The sequence below is a fragment of the Eucyclogobius newberryi genome, unplaced genomic scaffold (genome assembly GCF_026437365.1).
Source record: "Eucyclogobius newberryi isolate DKJ021-1_F unplaced genomic scaffold, fEucNew1.0.hap1 SCAF_1, whole genome shotgun sequence".
Taxonomy (NCBI): Eukaryota; Metazoa; Chordata; class Actinopteri; order Gobiiformes; family Gobiidae; genus Eucyclogobius; species Eucyclogobius newberryi.
Genome location: NW_027315723.1, coordinates 25431061 through 25446383, shown reverse-complemented (window position 1 = coordinate 25446383; position 15323 = coordinate 25431061). Strand labels below are relative to the sequence as shown.

Genomic DNA, 15323 nt, shown 5'->3' with positions numbered 1-15323 from the left:
CGTTTGTTTATTAGCGCAACGGAGCGCATCGCATCTCTCGTCTCCCGTAGATTTCTGTCCACTTCTGCGTCAGCTCGAACTGTCTTTCTCCGTCTTCATTTTGCCCCGTACACTGAGGGAACTATATTATGATAGATCCATGCGCTTAGGCACGCGGAAACGTGGGGACGAGCCTGACGCGGCTGCAGGTGAGCGGTAGGTGCGTTTTATGATTGATACGTGGCAGGACAAATGATTTATCCACGCCACGAGGAAATATGATACAAAATTTGCTGAAAAAAATCGTCCATACCACCTTTAAGGAGAGGAAAGTAATAATGTCAGTGTGTCTGATGCCAAAGTCTGTGTCAGTGATTAATGTGGGCGTTGCTGTTGTTTAGCTGGTTGTCAACAATTGTTTTCCTTGATTTTCTTCTTTTAGATGTACAATCTAAAAATTTTGCAAAGTTGTAGACTTCTATATTTGTTATTAAACCGTAGCAACTCTCAGGTGTTTATAGTTCTTACATAGCTAGAAAATTTCACCACTCACCATTGAATCTCATGCCCTTTATTATGTGCCCACAATGGTCTTAATGTGAAAACACAGTTGATTTATGAGACTTTCCCGATCAACAGATTCAGCCTTAATGCAGTATTCAGCAGCTGTATAACTGCAATACACATCACAAAATTAAAGCTTAGTTACAAATATTGCGATACACTGTCTGTTACAATAAATTGCCGTGTTGTGCCCTATATTGTTGTTTTTATGGGTTTTTATTACACTATTAGATTGTCCAAACTGCTTTGACTGATTCAATTATCTGCGCTTCGCTATGTAATTGAATTTTAAAATACAAATACAGTTTAAAGGTACAATGTTCAGCCATAGTCCTCGAATGTTTGACACCAAGTCCATGTAATACAACAACACAGGCCCTCCCTCAGGCCCATAGCTGCTGCTGAAATCAATTCTGAGTCAGTTTTCAATCTATGCAGCCCTGTTAAAATCCTGTTTACAGTAATATGTTGATTAAAATTATTAGTCTTCGCAGCCCTGAAGTACTGGACTCACTTGGCCCGACAAGAAACGCTGAATCCCACTAGAATACTGTCTCTCTCTCTCTCTCTCTCTCTCTCTGAAGCGTCCTCTTTTTCCCCCTTAAGAAGGAATAAGGTTGGCAATGTGTCAGGCAAAGTCGCTCAAATTAAGTCTTCTCAGCCGCGTGCCCTGCCATATTCCCGGCGGTCACCTTCGAGCCAGTCACCTGTGGAAATCCTTAAACTAACACAGACTCTTTAAGGAACAAGTGAGCAATTACAACTCAGCCCAGAGCCTTTAGGGAGGACATGCACATTAATGTAAGCTTATTTTTGATAGCCGAGGAGTTCACAAACCCCTTTATAAATTGCTGCTCACACATACAAATGAGAATATGAATAGCTGGGGCACTTGAAGCCGAATCAATTTAATGAAGCTGCAGATGTTGCATTTGTCCTACAAAATTGTACTATTTCCAAATCCACAAAGACACTGCCAGCAGACATTTCCATTATTTATACATTTAATCAGCTGCATATTCAGGGGCCTGTATGCTCTGGGTCGTAACTCAAAAGTCTCATAAGAAAGAGATTAACAGAGATTTTGTGAGCTCTAATCATACTTCAGAACAAACTTATAAAAGCATGACTTAATGTTTATTGACACGCTGCTCCGAAAAGTAAATGGCCCTGCACTGTATTTGTTTCCTAAAGGCTTTGGTTTACAAAAAGAGGTGATTAAGAGCGCTAAAGACCTTATGAAAACGGTAAAAGTTTTGTCATTCATCTAACAGCTGTTCATTCATGAAAGCGACTAAGCTCTTTGTGTGAAAGCTCATGAGTTGAAGGTGCACCGCGTGATATTTCTGGTGGGGCTCCAAGTGCGTGTCTTCATGGCAACTGCCTTCCCAGTAATGTTCCACGGTACGGCATTAAACATATCAATCAATCGTTCATTTATTGCTCAGAAAAACCTTGCATTGTTTCTGTGAGGGCCTCTCCACAGATCTGTAACTTGTATGGCAGCGTCACCTGCTCGTCTCCACGGAGATAGTTAAGGTTAATGCAATGCTGTGGAACTTTCCAGACATTGCAATGACATCTCCATGGAGATATTCAGGTAGCAAACCCACCTCCACCTGAAAACATGCATCTGTGTCTTAGTGACTTTATACAAAGATTTGACCCAATTTAGAATATTTATAAGCTGCTAGTTGGAAATAGTTGCAGTATTTTAAACTAAAACACTTCAAAATGTTATTTGTTTAAAGAAATTATCCTTTATATCTTGTTCAGTCTAGCGCAAAAATAACATTGAGTCTTAATTTTCTGCTCCAAATGAGGTTTCCTGGAAGGCTAAATCTTATCTGTAATGCAACAGGCTTTCTTTTTTCCATTATAAATGTTGACAAATTCCCACTGTAATTCAACCACAAGGATCCACAGCAGTATTTTCATCCCTTTTACCTTTAGTTCAAAGAGTGTAAATTAGTCCCTTTCATTTTTAATTAAACTCATTAAACTCATTTGCTAATGCCATCACTGTTTCTTAATTAAACCTGTGAACATAATGGACACCGTGACTAAACCCCCTTTTCCACTGCAATTTAGCCCAAAGACACTCCATCTTTAATCACTTTATTTATTAAAAAGCAATGTGCAGTCTTTGTTGACAATTTAAATATAAATTAATAATGTTAAATTAACCATCGGCTGGACTCCATTTGTTCTCCAACCTTCCGACATAGAATTACATGTTTCTATAGTGCATCTAATTCTCTCATCTCTCCTATCAAAAAGCACTGTACACTTAGAAGAAATAAAACATCCCACTGACGTACACAACATCGTACGGTATTAGTCAACTAGAAAAAACAGTAAACACGGCCACATGTGATTAAAAAACGTCTAGAAGTTCAAAGTTACAGATTTTTACAGTAGCTATTTTCTCCTTTAACTCTTGCAGACATTCCTTGTTACATATAGTCTAGAAATGATCACAGAGTTCACATTGAGGGCTTTGAGTCGAGGAGCGTTTAGTAACTAGTTTATAGTCACACGCGGCATGAGATTAAATAGGTTTCCACACACCTCATGCAAACACACAAATGCCGTTCCGAATCATCCGTAATCGTTTCGTCGATTGTGGCTCCAGCGAGTGTGACCCATTGATCTGTTTCAAAACGAAGCCACGTACAGCGAGTGAAGGAGGGTGGACTTTGAGATCAAGTTTGTGAAAAGGCTGTTAGTCCGTCCCAAAATACACTTTCCCTTCACAATAAAGAAATGTCAAAGTTGTCTGGAAAACAAAAGGCCTCGAATGTTTGGTCCGATGATCACAAGACAAACAAAAGTCACATTTTACAAAGGGATCTTTTTTGCAGAGTGAAAAGGGACAGGGTTAGAAGCCATTTTCATCGTGGGTTTAAATATGGAATGCACAATGAGTGGACTTATAATACTGAGGAGGGAGTTTTTCTGGTGTTGGCACTTCACAGTCAGGAATCAGGTAAATGTTGAGGATGCTTACTTATTTCTGTTTTGTACTATAATATTTCTGGAAGATCACAACTATCTTATAGCTCCATTAGAGTATTTCTCAGCACACTAGGGATGTAATGGTACACAATAATAGTGCAAAAAGAATACATTAATTAATTATAAATAATACTTACTGGTATATTAAATACACAAAACAAAAATAAATAATTGTAATAGAGCTCTTAACAGAGCCATGTAGCTACATTCATTGTAGAGCTACAACCAAAATGTTGTTAGCTCTGGAGCCAGTAAAACTAATAATAATAACACAAAACATTATTTTACGTCTACATTTACTACTACAATAGAACCATTATGTCAGAATGTGCCTGTATGTGTATATTTGGATAATTCAATTCAATAAAAATCAGAACATAAATGTACCGTTACACCCCTAAAGTCAACTTTCTGACAACATCAATGTCAGTCAACTATTATTCAGGCCACTTTGTGATTGTCTATTTGGGGAGGGAGTTTTATATGCACCTGTTTATTTATAAGAGTACACTTATGTTAGTAGTGAAGAGGCTGAATGAGTTTTTGACTTGTGAACCGCACCACAGCCTGCTGAGGCTATATATGACTGTCATTGTACCTGTTCTGAATAAAACTATGTGTAGTATATGGCAGGGAACATCTCAAGGCTTCTGGGAAACTGCAGCACATAACCTATGGCCTGTCCTATCCTGGGATGCCTATTGTTCTACTGTTTCCTTTCCACAAGACAGAAATTCTATTGTAAACATTGTTAAGATTCACATTATTAGTAACAATGGAGTCTGCGTTCTGTACATGCATGTGTTTTCACATTCAGAAGATATCATCCATCTCGAGAGTGCTCACAGCAATGAAAAGAGGTGACATTCCATCATTTGTTTAGATCTGTACGGATTTGTCAATGTAAAGTTGTTTTTATTGTCCATGTGTGTCCGAACTCTTTGGTCATGCTTATCTGCACTCAAGATACCAATACTGTACATTTCACAAGCTTTGTTGAGTGATGGCTTGACTGTAACATGTATAGGTTTAAAACCCATGTGTGTCTTCCCAACTTTGGTTTCCTTCATAATGCAGAAAACAAGTCTGGCCCCAAATGCAGTGTCCAGGTCTGATCCACAGGGGGCAGTGTTTGATCAGGAAATGGCCAGACTCCAGTTTACCACACAGCACATAGAGCAAAGGGAGGAGAAGAAGAAGTCAGCACTGTAGGGGGTTGTACACTTGACTTTTTGTTCAGTCTCGTGGTAAAAAAGGAGCAGAAGCAGGATGTTAAGCGATGGTGACTGGTCCAACGGGAGGCTGGGGTTACTTCGACCTGCACAGACAAACAGAGGCAAGGGCAAAATCATGTCAAAGCTAGTGAAGGCAAGTTCATCTATAAACATGTCAACTCTTAATCTCCTTCTTTCAGTCCTTTGTCCACTTCCACTCACACAGAACAACTATGTATGGTTTAGTACTTGTATGTTACAACTGCTAATACTACTACTGCTATTACAACTATAGAATATGACAAAAACTATTATATTATGTGGTGTTATGTTGTGTATATCAGAATAACAGTTTTGAGAAGCTGTATTCCAGTGCGTAGAAACACAGCAATCATACTTTATTTTCTGGACTATCGCACGGTAGTATAAGTCGCACCAGCCCAAAAAAAAACTATGAAAAAAGGTGCGACTTATAGTCCAGAAAATACGGTAGTGAGTGCATGTAAATGGTCACATTTATATAGCGCTTTTCTACCTTCAAGGCACTCAAAGCGCTTTACGTCAAGGAACCAGTCACCCATCCACGCACATTCACACACCAGATGTACACAGACACTGGGGGCGGGTTGGGTTAAGTGCCTTGCCCAAGGACACAACGGCAGTATTCACATGAGGCAGCTGCGGGCCAGTGGATCTGACCGCTCTGACCGAACAGGGAGTCGAACCGCCGACCTTTGGATCAGAAGACGAGCACTCTACCATGTGCAATGTTTCCTTCTCTAGGAAAGTTTTTTTATCTTTTAAATAAATGCATCACAAACTATGAAACAAGTAACAGTAATTCCATATTCTGTAACTAAATACATTTTCAAAGTATTCTTCCCACCACCGCCACCACTAATACTACTACTACTACAAGAACTACACCAACCCGGTTCGACCCTGCTCTACCCAGGGCATACCAGTGCAAGAGTTTACTTTGTTCCTACTTTCTTTAAATCAAAATTAAGCAACAGGTTATTAAATATTACTAATGCATCTTGTACAATGACATCAATATTTCATGTAAAAATACAATGGTTAATTTACATATAAGTTGCTTGAAACCTCTTTCACTCTGTGTGTTGAAGTGTCGTATTGATCTGGCGTCTTTTGTCTCCCTTAAAAGCAATTTCCTTTGCTATTTCATAAAGGGTACCATTGAAGAAAGTCTACTGCGCTCACAAGAACATGACTTCTTTGATATAGCTTCAGAAGTGAGCTAGGTTCCTCTATAGTCAATACCAAAGCTAATATTGTGTCACCAACCTCAAACAAAAGCCCAAAGGAGGACCCACATGTGCAACTTATGAGATCAAAATATATCTGCATTAAAATCCCCTTTGTAAATAATGAGGAAAGTCATTTATTTCAATTTTTTTCTGTTATTAGAATACACTTTTAGCACTATAACCCTCTCAGTACATACACTATGGCTTATAAACAGCCCAAGATGAAAGCGTGTGGTTACATTTAGTATAATGAGGCCCACCATATTGTAAACATTCAAAGCGGGAAAAAAAATTACGACCGACCAATCAATTTCTCTGTTGACACATTATAAATGTTAGCTGTTTTATTGGAACCGATGGCCTCGCTTTCACCCAGCGTTTAATTACACAGCGTCGATATGTCTTTTTTCAGTGACTAGGCTTATTGGGGAAAATTTCCTACTCATTTTCACCATTTGAAGCTAATCATTAGTCACAATCAAGAGCTAAATTATGAGCCTGTGATGGTTGCTTCACGATGCAGAAAAGATAACGGTGTCTCCAGAGTCTTAAAGGGAAAATGGATGCAGTGTCTGTTCAGAGTTCAGACTACTCGTTCAAGAAAGATATTATAAAAACAAACTACAGGGATATTTTATGTAGTACTTAGGTATTTTAGGATAGTAATGCATTCATAATCTGCAAAACACAAACTATTGCACACAAAATACAATAAAAAGACTATGTAATGTATTGTTTTACCGGTGCGTCGTGAGCTGAACGTGCAGGTTAAAGTCACCACCACTGATCAGAGTCTGGGGCATTAGTATAGAAAGTGGCATCCGTTCCCAGAGGGGCAAACGCTTGTATGGGAATTCAAAAAGATAAAAAGTAAGTTAAAAGCCGTACTGCTGAACATCCATTGAGACAAGCAGCATGTTACGAGTCAGGGAAATACGCTGACACAATACATTGTCTGAGCTATAAAAACACATGAAAACAGGTCTTTTCATTCTAGTATATTTATTGACTGAGATGTTTGGCAGAGTGGTTTCAAATTTGCCCCCCAAAAATGATCTGGATTCAAAAGCTACTGCTCACTTGCATGAGGTGGCTTGGCTATTGTTCTCCATTATAAAACCCACTAGGCAAAAGGCTACGGCACTTGTTTCCCCCCAAAATAACCGAACCACTCTTTTAGCACTGCTTTCTGTAGTTATATCTTTTTTTTTTTTTTATAGGCGCAACTTTTCTCTCAGTTCACTAGTAATTAGGGTTTTATGTTCTCCAGAAACAAGTGCATATTGTTACAAATCCTGCCGGCGGTAATTGTTGTAAAGTTATTTTGTGCGTGGCGTGTGGGTGGGAGTGAGTTTGCCTCAGTAACAGAGGCTCTTCCGTCCTCCTTCGGGATGGTGCAGCTGATGCCTTTTATTGGTCCCTCTGGCCAGAGCCAATAAACAGGAGCGCACGGCAGAAACAGCTGGGGAACAATGATAGCATATTGATGGCGTTTGGGTCTCTTTTACCGCGTGGTTTGCTGCATAAGCTGTCCATCAGATCATATGGTCAGGTCAGCCATATCTGTGTGGGCAGAGCGAGTGCATCTATTATCTCCCATAGTCCATGATTTATGATCTATGTTGTGTTTTCCACAGGGGACGTATAAAACTACACAGTGCTCCTTTATTGGGCTTTGTTTAGGCCCAAGGTTCATCCATCACTCTGAGTTTCTCTTCTTTAGCTCGTTATATTATGACCTGGGTCTCTCTTATTCACAGACCCTTTGATGCAACGTCCAAAAAGTTGTGGCAATTGTGTAAAATGTAACGCTGTGAATTCCAAATAACTTTATATTAACAGTAGAACAACACCATGAATATATCAGGGGTTGAAACTGAATGCATTTTCCTTCTGCCCTACCATTTTTTGAGCCAGCTGTCAAATTAAAATCTAATTCCTGACATAATAATCAATGTTAAAACAATTTAGTTAAAATTGAATATCATTTTGCGTACTATTTATACTGTACACGTTGGATATTTATACTTGCTATGTACTTTTTGACCTTGATGGCATCGGGTCTAAGGTTAGAAGAGATTATTAGTACCGTATTTTCTGCACTATAGGGCGCACTGGATTATAAGGCGCAGTGTCAATGAATGGTCCTTTTCGATCATTTTTCTTAAATGAGGCGCACCAGACTATAAGGCGCATTAAGCAAAACAAAACGTGTACCACACAAAATCGCTTCCAGGTCAGTAAACACAGCCAGAATTCTTCCATATATAAGGCGCACTGGATTATAAGCCGCACTGTAGTTTTTTGAGAAAATTAAAGGCTTTTAAGTGCGCCTTATTGTGCGGAAAATACGGTAGTTATTAATATTCATCAGCTTTTGTTGTTTTTGAAGTGCTCTAAAGTTGGATGTGATATTACTTTTGGTTTATATTTGTAAGTCAAACTTTACAAGCTTATCACTTGTTTTACAGTAGTCTATTTTTCATCCACAATGTTACAATAACTTAAAGGCGGAAGTGCTCATGCGCACTCCCCCGTGTGGACTGATACAACACACACGTGCGTTTGTTTATAAGCGCGATGGATCACAGCGCATCTCTCGTCTCCCGTAGATTTCCGTCTTCTTATGAGTCAGCTCGAACTGTCTTTCTCCGCCTTCATTTTGTCCCGCACACTGAGGGAACTATATTATGATAGATCAATGCGCTTAGACACTGGAAACGTGCTGCTCGTGGGGACGAGCCGCACGCGGCTGCAGGTGAGCGGTAGGTGCGTTTTATGATTGATACGTGGCAGGACTAATCGGCAGTCCACGCCACGAGGAAATGAGACTCAGATTTTGGTCAAAAAAATCGTCCATTCAACCTTTAAATAGGCAAGGAGATGGGTAAAGTGACTTGCTAAATGTCACAATGGCAGTAATGCTAGTAGTATTACTTCCTGACGGTCCCAATCGCCTCACATTCACTACAGTACACACGCTACAGATTTAGAACACTTGTGCTAACAAAGCAGTTTTTAAGGGACATGCTTAATGGTGCATTCAAGTCGTCCCCGGAGGTCGGATCTTCCGCTGTTACGACTTGTACAATTTAAACTGGAACACTTTTACATCTTTCCTGCTTGAAGAACATTTCAGAGCCCGAGTTAGAACATCCTATGTGTTTGGTGAAGGTCAAAAACCGAAGCCTCTGCAGTTATAAACGCTCTGTTATGCTAATGCTGCTAATGCTGCTAACGTCTACGCAAAGCTAATGTCAAAAACAAAAAATCTCTCTCACAATCTATAAATGTAATAACTTAAATGGATCCACACTTTGGATTATTGAGCACTTTCCTAGTTTTTATTACTTGTGATGAATCATTACTGTAATAAATATATCGGTGATTGCTTTTCCGCCACGAAAACTGGAACGCAGCACAAGCTCACAAGAAAAACACAAGCGAAGATGTTATAAAATGTGAATATATGATTATATTTCTGTGATGTAATTTATCTGCATAATAGTGATATTGTATCTGCATCATTAGTCTAAGAGAAGAGCGGGTGTGTGACAAACTGCATTTGTGAAGGGGTCGTAAAGATGGGCCAAAGGATGTTTACCCTAGGAGGGGGGGTGACAGCCCAGAGGAGTTTGGGTAATGTTTACCCAAGGCTTGATCTCTACGGAAAAATACCAAGTGCCTTGATGTGAGGCTGACCAATGAGAAATGTGACCCGCCTATTCCAGAATATCTAATAAAACCAACCATCATGGGAAAAAACGTGTGAGACGCAGGAGGGTCAGCCAGGCTCCTTACAACGGCTTGGCTGACACAGTCCCCGCGTTTTCTCCCATGCATGCCATACAAATGTCTGATATTTCTGTGTCGTTTCATATTCTAAGTTGAATTGTGTTCTCAATGTGTTACGGAATAGCATCGGTGTATGTCTAATTCCATGACAGAAGAAATGTCTAACGAAGCCGTAATTATACAGGACAATGAGGGGAAGTGTCTTGAGAAGTGACACAGGGACACTAGCGGTGCAGTGAGCAGGGATTCAGCCACTGCAAAAACCCTCTCCGTTCCTTACTCAAGTACACGTTTGGGATACCTCTCGTCCTGATGAGAACCCTTATTGACCAGCTGTCCCGTCCACATCAGCGACGCGCTCATTATCTGGCCTGGCCGTGCTGCTTTTCTCAGGACAGACAGCGAGATTGATGCGGGGGACGCCTAAGCCCCGGACTCAGACGCATTTTATGATTTCCTATTGGCTCGGCCCAGACTCTAAGAATAGCTCCCGGTGAAATTGAAATCCATGCCTCCAGTCTCGGGGAAATCACTACATGACGAGCGAGGATCTGCCGTGTACGACTGTAGGATGCAAACTACAAAATCCATTTCCGTTTTTCGGCAACGACAGCCGAGAGACGCAGCAGCAGCAGCAGTAGCGGCGGCGGCAGCAGCAGCGACAAGGATAAAGCACTTTTTCAACTTAACTTGTGAAGGATCGCGCTCCAATGCTTGAGAAGTCTCGGCTGATGAGACCTTGAGCTGATAAGTAACGCTCTCATAGCCAGATGCAGACACAAACTGCCTGCTTAAGCCTGACATAATTAACTACCAGTTTAGACCTTTTTCTCATGAGTCCTTAAATGCTCTCCGCGGTTCATAATTATGTAGGATTAAAAAGTATGTATCTAGTTTAAATGTCAGCATCGTTGATTTCACTCAGTGCAGCAGGTACATAAGGTGAAAGTGGGAAAAAAAATAACAGGAGGTGCTATTATTATGTTATTTAATGTTTTAAGATGGTATTTGCATTTTATGGGCTCTGTTGGAGAAGCATCTGGGCCAGTGCAACAACCAAAAATATCAACAGACTTCAAATGATATAAAATAGATCTGTGTTGAGATGTAACTGCGATACAAATATTGCAAACAGGAATTGTTCCGATGATTGTTAGTTTAAGAACGATTAGATTATTCAAAAGCGGTGTTTATTAGAATTCATACCAAATTACCTAATGTCTTATTTCAAAAAGTGCCCTGTAGCCAAAACAGATATTTTTTTATTCAACTAGACTTAAAAGTTGGATTCAGATGGAACAAACATGCTGAAAATAACTGCTTTGTATTGAGCCAAAAAATATTTTTAAAAGATGATCAAAACAATGCTTTATAACATGTACTGCACAATTTGATGCAGGCTACACGGATTGATACTTTGCTTATTATAACAAGTAAGATAACACATATCTGCTTACCGGTATTTTAAATTGGATTCAATACATAAAACCAAATAAAAATACTTTATTGTCCCACATTGGAGAAGCTTGGACGTCTGCATCATATACAGTAGCACTTAAACATGTCTGTATGAAAAACACACTTAGTCAATGTAATTTGGAGTGCAACAGTGACACATGCAGTAATACTAAAGGATGAGTGATTTTACTACTCTTTCTCTTTGCAAGATCCCGTTTGACAAATTGTAGAGGATGAGATAAAGCATTCTGTGCAGAAATGTTTCCGCTCATAAAATATGTTGTGTATGTATAACTAAAGTGAACTGGATTGGAATGGATTCATACGTTTACAAAATAATACCATGTCACCATTGTTTTATTGTGCTGTGTTTAAGCCAGGGCTAACTGTGGGGTAATTAATACATAGATAAATAAATAGATACTTTATTTATTCCCCTTAAGAGAAATTCAGGCGTCTGGTAACAAAGAAAAACTGATAACTAAATAATAAATGAAAAATGAAATAGAACTGCTAAACATTACAATCAATAGTAATAAAGTCTCAGGTTCAGTTCAGACACAGCTGTTGTACAGTCTCACCAGCCGACCAGACAAACAAATGACCATAACCCTTATAATAACAACAATAAATTACTGATTATTCCCCTATCAAACCTTTAAACATAATCATTTGAAAAGTGTGTGAGTCTACTGTTGTGATCAGTACTTTTTATTACGATTTTATACTTACTAGATGGCCTTTTTACTTTTACTTAAAGATGGGGTTATGACAGAGCACTCTCCCTAAGGTCTATAGATTTATTTGACCGCCATTATACGTTTTATTTTTCCCAATTGTCAATGTCAAATAATTCTTAAATTTGCCACATTTGACACTTGCATCAGCGCTGGCGTCACCTTCCACGTCACCTGCTTCTTCTATTTTAGACTGAAACTGGGGCCGAAAAAATAACAGTTAGAAGGACATTGCACTGTTGCTCTGAACATGTTTTGCAGCGAGAACAACTGTGATGTGTGTCAAAAGCTATTTATATGTAGTTCCTATAGACAGTGGGTCCCTGACAAACAAACATGGGATGACACTGTGGTTGTGGACAGGGATCCAGAATACACACTTCTCATATTCTTTACCATGAGTGGGTCTAGTCGCCGCTTCCTCCTCGAGACAAACAAAACCGTGCAATCAGATTTGTTTATTTCAGTGAAACAGAGGAGCTCATCAGTCTCCTGTCATTTAGAACTAAATCAAACCTCTCGCACCTCGTGCTCAGTTCCTGTGATTTTTTTTCTTTCTTTCATTTTTGCTTGTGATCGAACATATTTGTTTTGATACAAATCAAATCAATCAAATCAATTTATTTTTGTAAGGCCCAAAATCACAACAACAGTTGCCTCTGAGGGCCACAGGGAGAAATGAATCAACAATGTCTGTGGTGGCGATGAAGTCAGACAATGTCTGTGGTGGCGATGAAGTCAGACAATGTCTGTGGTGGCGAGGGACGATGTCCCAGGGTCCTCTGTCCTTAGACTCTCCTTCTCGGCCAGGAAAAACTACAAAAAAAACCTCTTTGGGAAAAAAGCGTAGAAACCTGGAGGAGTTCCAGTGAAGGAGATACAGACAGACCATGTTTGTCCCTGATTGGCTAATCCACCTGTAAATCACGCCCCTCTGAAATTGGGGAGATGAAATCAGTGACTTGACTGATATTGATTTTATACAGAGAAACATCATTCTGGACTTTCCAGACAACTATGGTTGAACTGTGAAAGTCTGTGTGTTTGATGCTGTCCCCTTTATTGGTTTATTTGTGTAAAGTCGTTTCATGCTATTCTCGTAAATATTGAGATCAAATATGCTGCTACAGGGAACACCACCATCTTGGGACTGTTATTGTGGAACGGTCCATCCACAGTATGGCATTAAACTTATCTATCTCCATGGAGACAAGCAGGTGATACTACCAAGTCAGATCTGTGGAGAGGCAAGCATGCGCAGTAAGAATGCATAATAAAGGTACAGTATTACTCCTGTTATAGAAGAAATGCACAGTAAATATGTTTAATGCTAATACTGTGGAACATTCCATGTCTCCATGGAGACAAGCAGGTGGTGGACACTCCATTAGAAAAAGGACATAGTGCACCTTTAAACAAAGATAAGATTGGTTATTTGAATAGACCAGTAAAAGTAATATCTGAGGTGTTTTCTTCACTGCATCTCCAGTGCCTACTCTCTCTTACAGACTGCTGCCATCCTACCACACTAACCTTACATTGCCCTCACTTCAAACGAAAACACATTCATCTGAACTACATATAATTACATTGATGATGCATACTTACATGTACATGGGCTGTAGCTGCAGATGGGAAGTCTTCTGGGGCCCCTGGTAACCGTACGAATCGAAGCCTCCTATAAAATCAACTGCACAAAAACACACAGAGAAAACACCATTAATTAGACTGCGCCCTGATTCGCCGGCAATTTCTACAACACCCAAACTCGATTTCAATCTGTGAAGACATCTCCGCCAATCTATTTTTAGCAGCGAGGACTTTTGCGGTGATATATTTAAGCCTCGAGAATACTCTTAACTGCTAAATTATCTAGGAGCCCTCAACACGTTTGCGCGGCGTGAGCTGCCAGCAGGTGGTTTGCCTTCCAGATTTTCAGACAGCCAACATGGACTTTTGAAGCTGGGAAACTATTTCTTCCCCCTCACTTTGATGTAGTGCAGGCTCATAAAAGGGTACTTCCTAGCCTTGATCAGTGGCATACTTTTTTCCTATTTATTCAGCCAGATTTTGCAACATCAAGTACAATGCTGAAGCTGTCATTGCCAAGATAAAAGACACTATACATTAAGGCGATGCTGGTAAACAAGAAAGCAAATAGGCGTGGCAAAGCGGTGCCTTGTGGTGAAAATATAATTGGGCTCTTATGGATTCTTTAGATCTTAGGCTCAGCTTGGAGGGCACAAAACACAGGCTAATTAAAATATACACCTTAGTAAGCAAACACTGTCCAGTTGAATTACTACTAAGCAAGCAGGCAGTAAAATGAGCTGTATTGTGGGTAATTTGGTGAATAAATGCTGCCAGGCGTTTCCACTTTCTTTTAGTGAAAATATATGCTCACTCCTGCAGTTTATATGGGGCCTGTTACAGCTCACAACAACAAAACCAAGGAACTGACAGTAATACATGCTTCATTTGAAAGCAATCCATAGGTTTTACTGAGCATTACAGATTCATTACATGGATCTCCCAATATGCAGTCAACGTACGTTCAATTAATAAACAGGACATGCAAGTCACTGTCAAAGATTTACAGCAGAGCGACAGTCAAAGCCTGCAGCCGTTTAAGGGCATTGGGACTTTGGATAATACAAATTTGGCAATTACTTGTACAATTTGGTCTTGGTTCATTGAAGTATGTGATGGGGGAGTCACAGATGATGATGTTGACCAAATGCAAAGAACAGCAGTGTTCATGTCCTCTATACAAACCCTTTTATGGTGAAGTGATCGACATAAGTATTGCTTCAAAGGCTAAAATATCTATAATCTTTTCTAGTTCTCCTTGAAATACAATGCTTATATTTCAGTTTATCTGCACATATTTTGAATATTTGGATCACTTCAAGATTTCTCGTAGTAGTAGGTGACTCAATGTATTTTAACACAAAACTCTATGAATCGTTGTCGGATGAACATCGCGATACAGGCTCTAGTACTTGCTTTATAACAGGCATTTCTGGAGCCCTTACAATACAGCTTTACATTTTGTGACTGAAAACGAAAATGTCTCTGGAGCGCTTTAATTTTCACTTTGCTCTACTGCTGTCAGTCACCCTCTTCTGGCAACCGTGGGAAGTGAAAGGTTCAAAAGGCTGTTAGTAGCATCATTGGCAGTGTTGGAGGCGGTGTACCACTTGGTTTCTAGAATCAAATCTCTACATATAGTTGGAGTTGCATAAAGAATTGCCCACATGAATGACACAAAACACTACTCAGGTTAT

General features: G+C 39.7%; 1 protein-coding gene across 1 annotated transcript in view; it reads right to left on the bottom strand.

Annotated features, from left to right (window-relative positions):
* Positions 1-3880: 3880 nt before the first annotated feature.
* nkain2 (sodium/potassium transporting ATPase interacting 2) overlaps positions 3881-15323 on the bottom strand; it is a 180714-nt gene continuing 169271 nt past the window's right edge. The window contains exons 6-7 of the mRNA XM_072441066.1: positions 13645-13726; positions 3881-4879 (exon numbers count right to left, since the gene is read on the bottom strand). Of these exons, the coding sequence (XP_072297167.1) occupies positions 4870-4879; positions 13645-13726 (92 nt within the window). The 3' untranslated portion in view covers positions 3881-4869. The remainder of the gene's footprint in view (positions 4880-13644; positions 13727-15323) is intronic.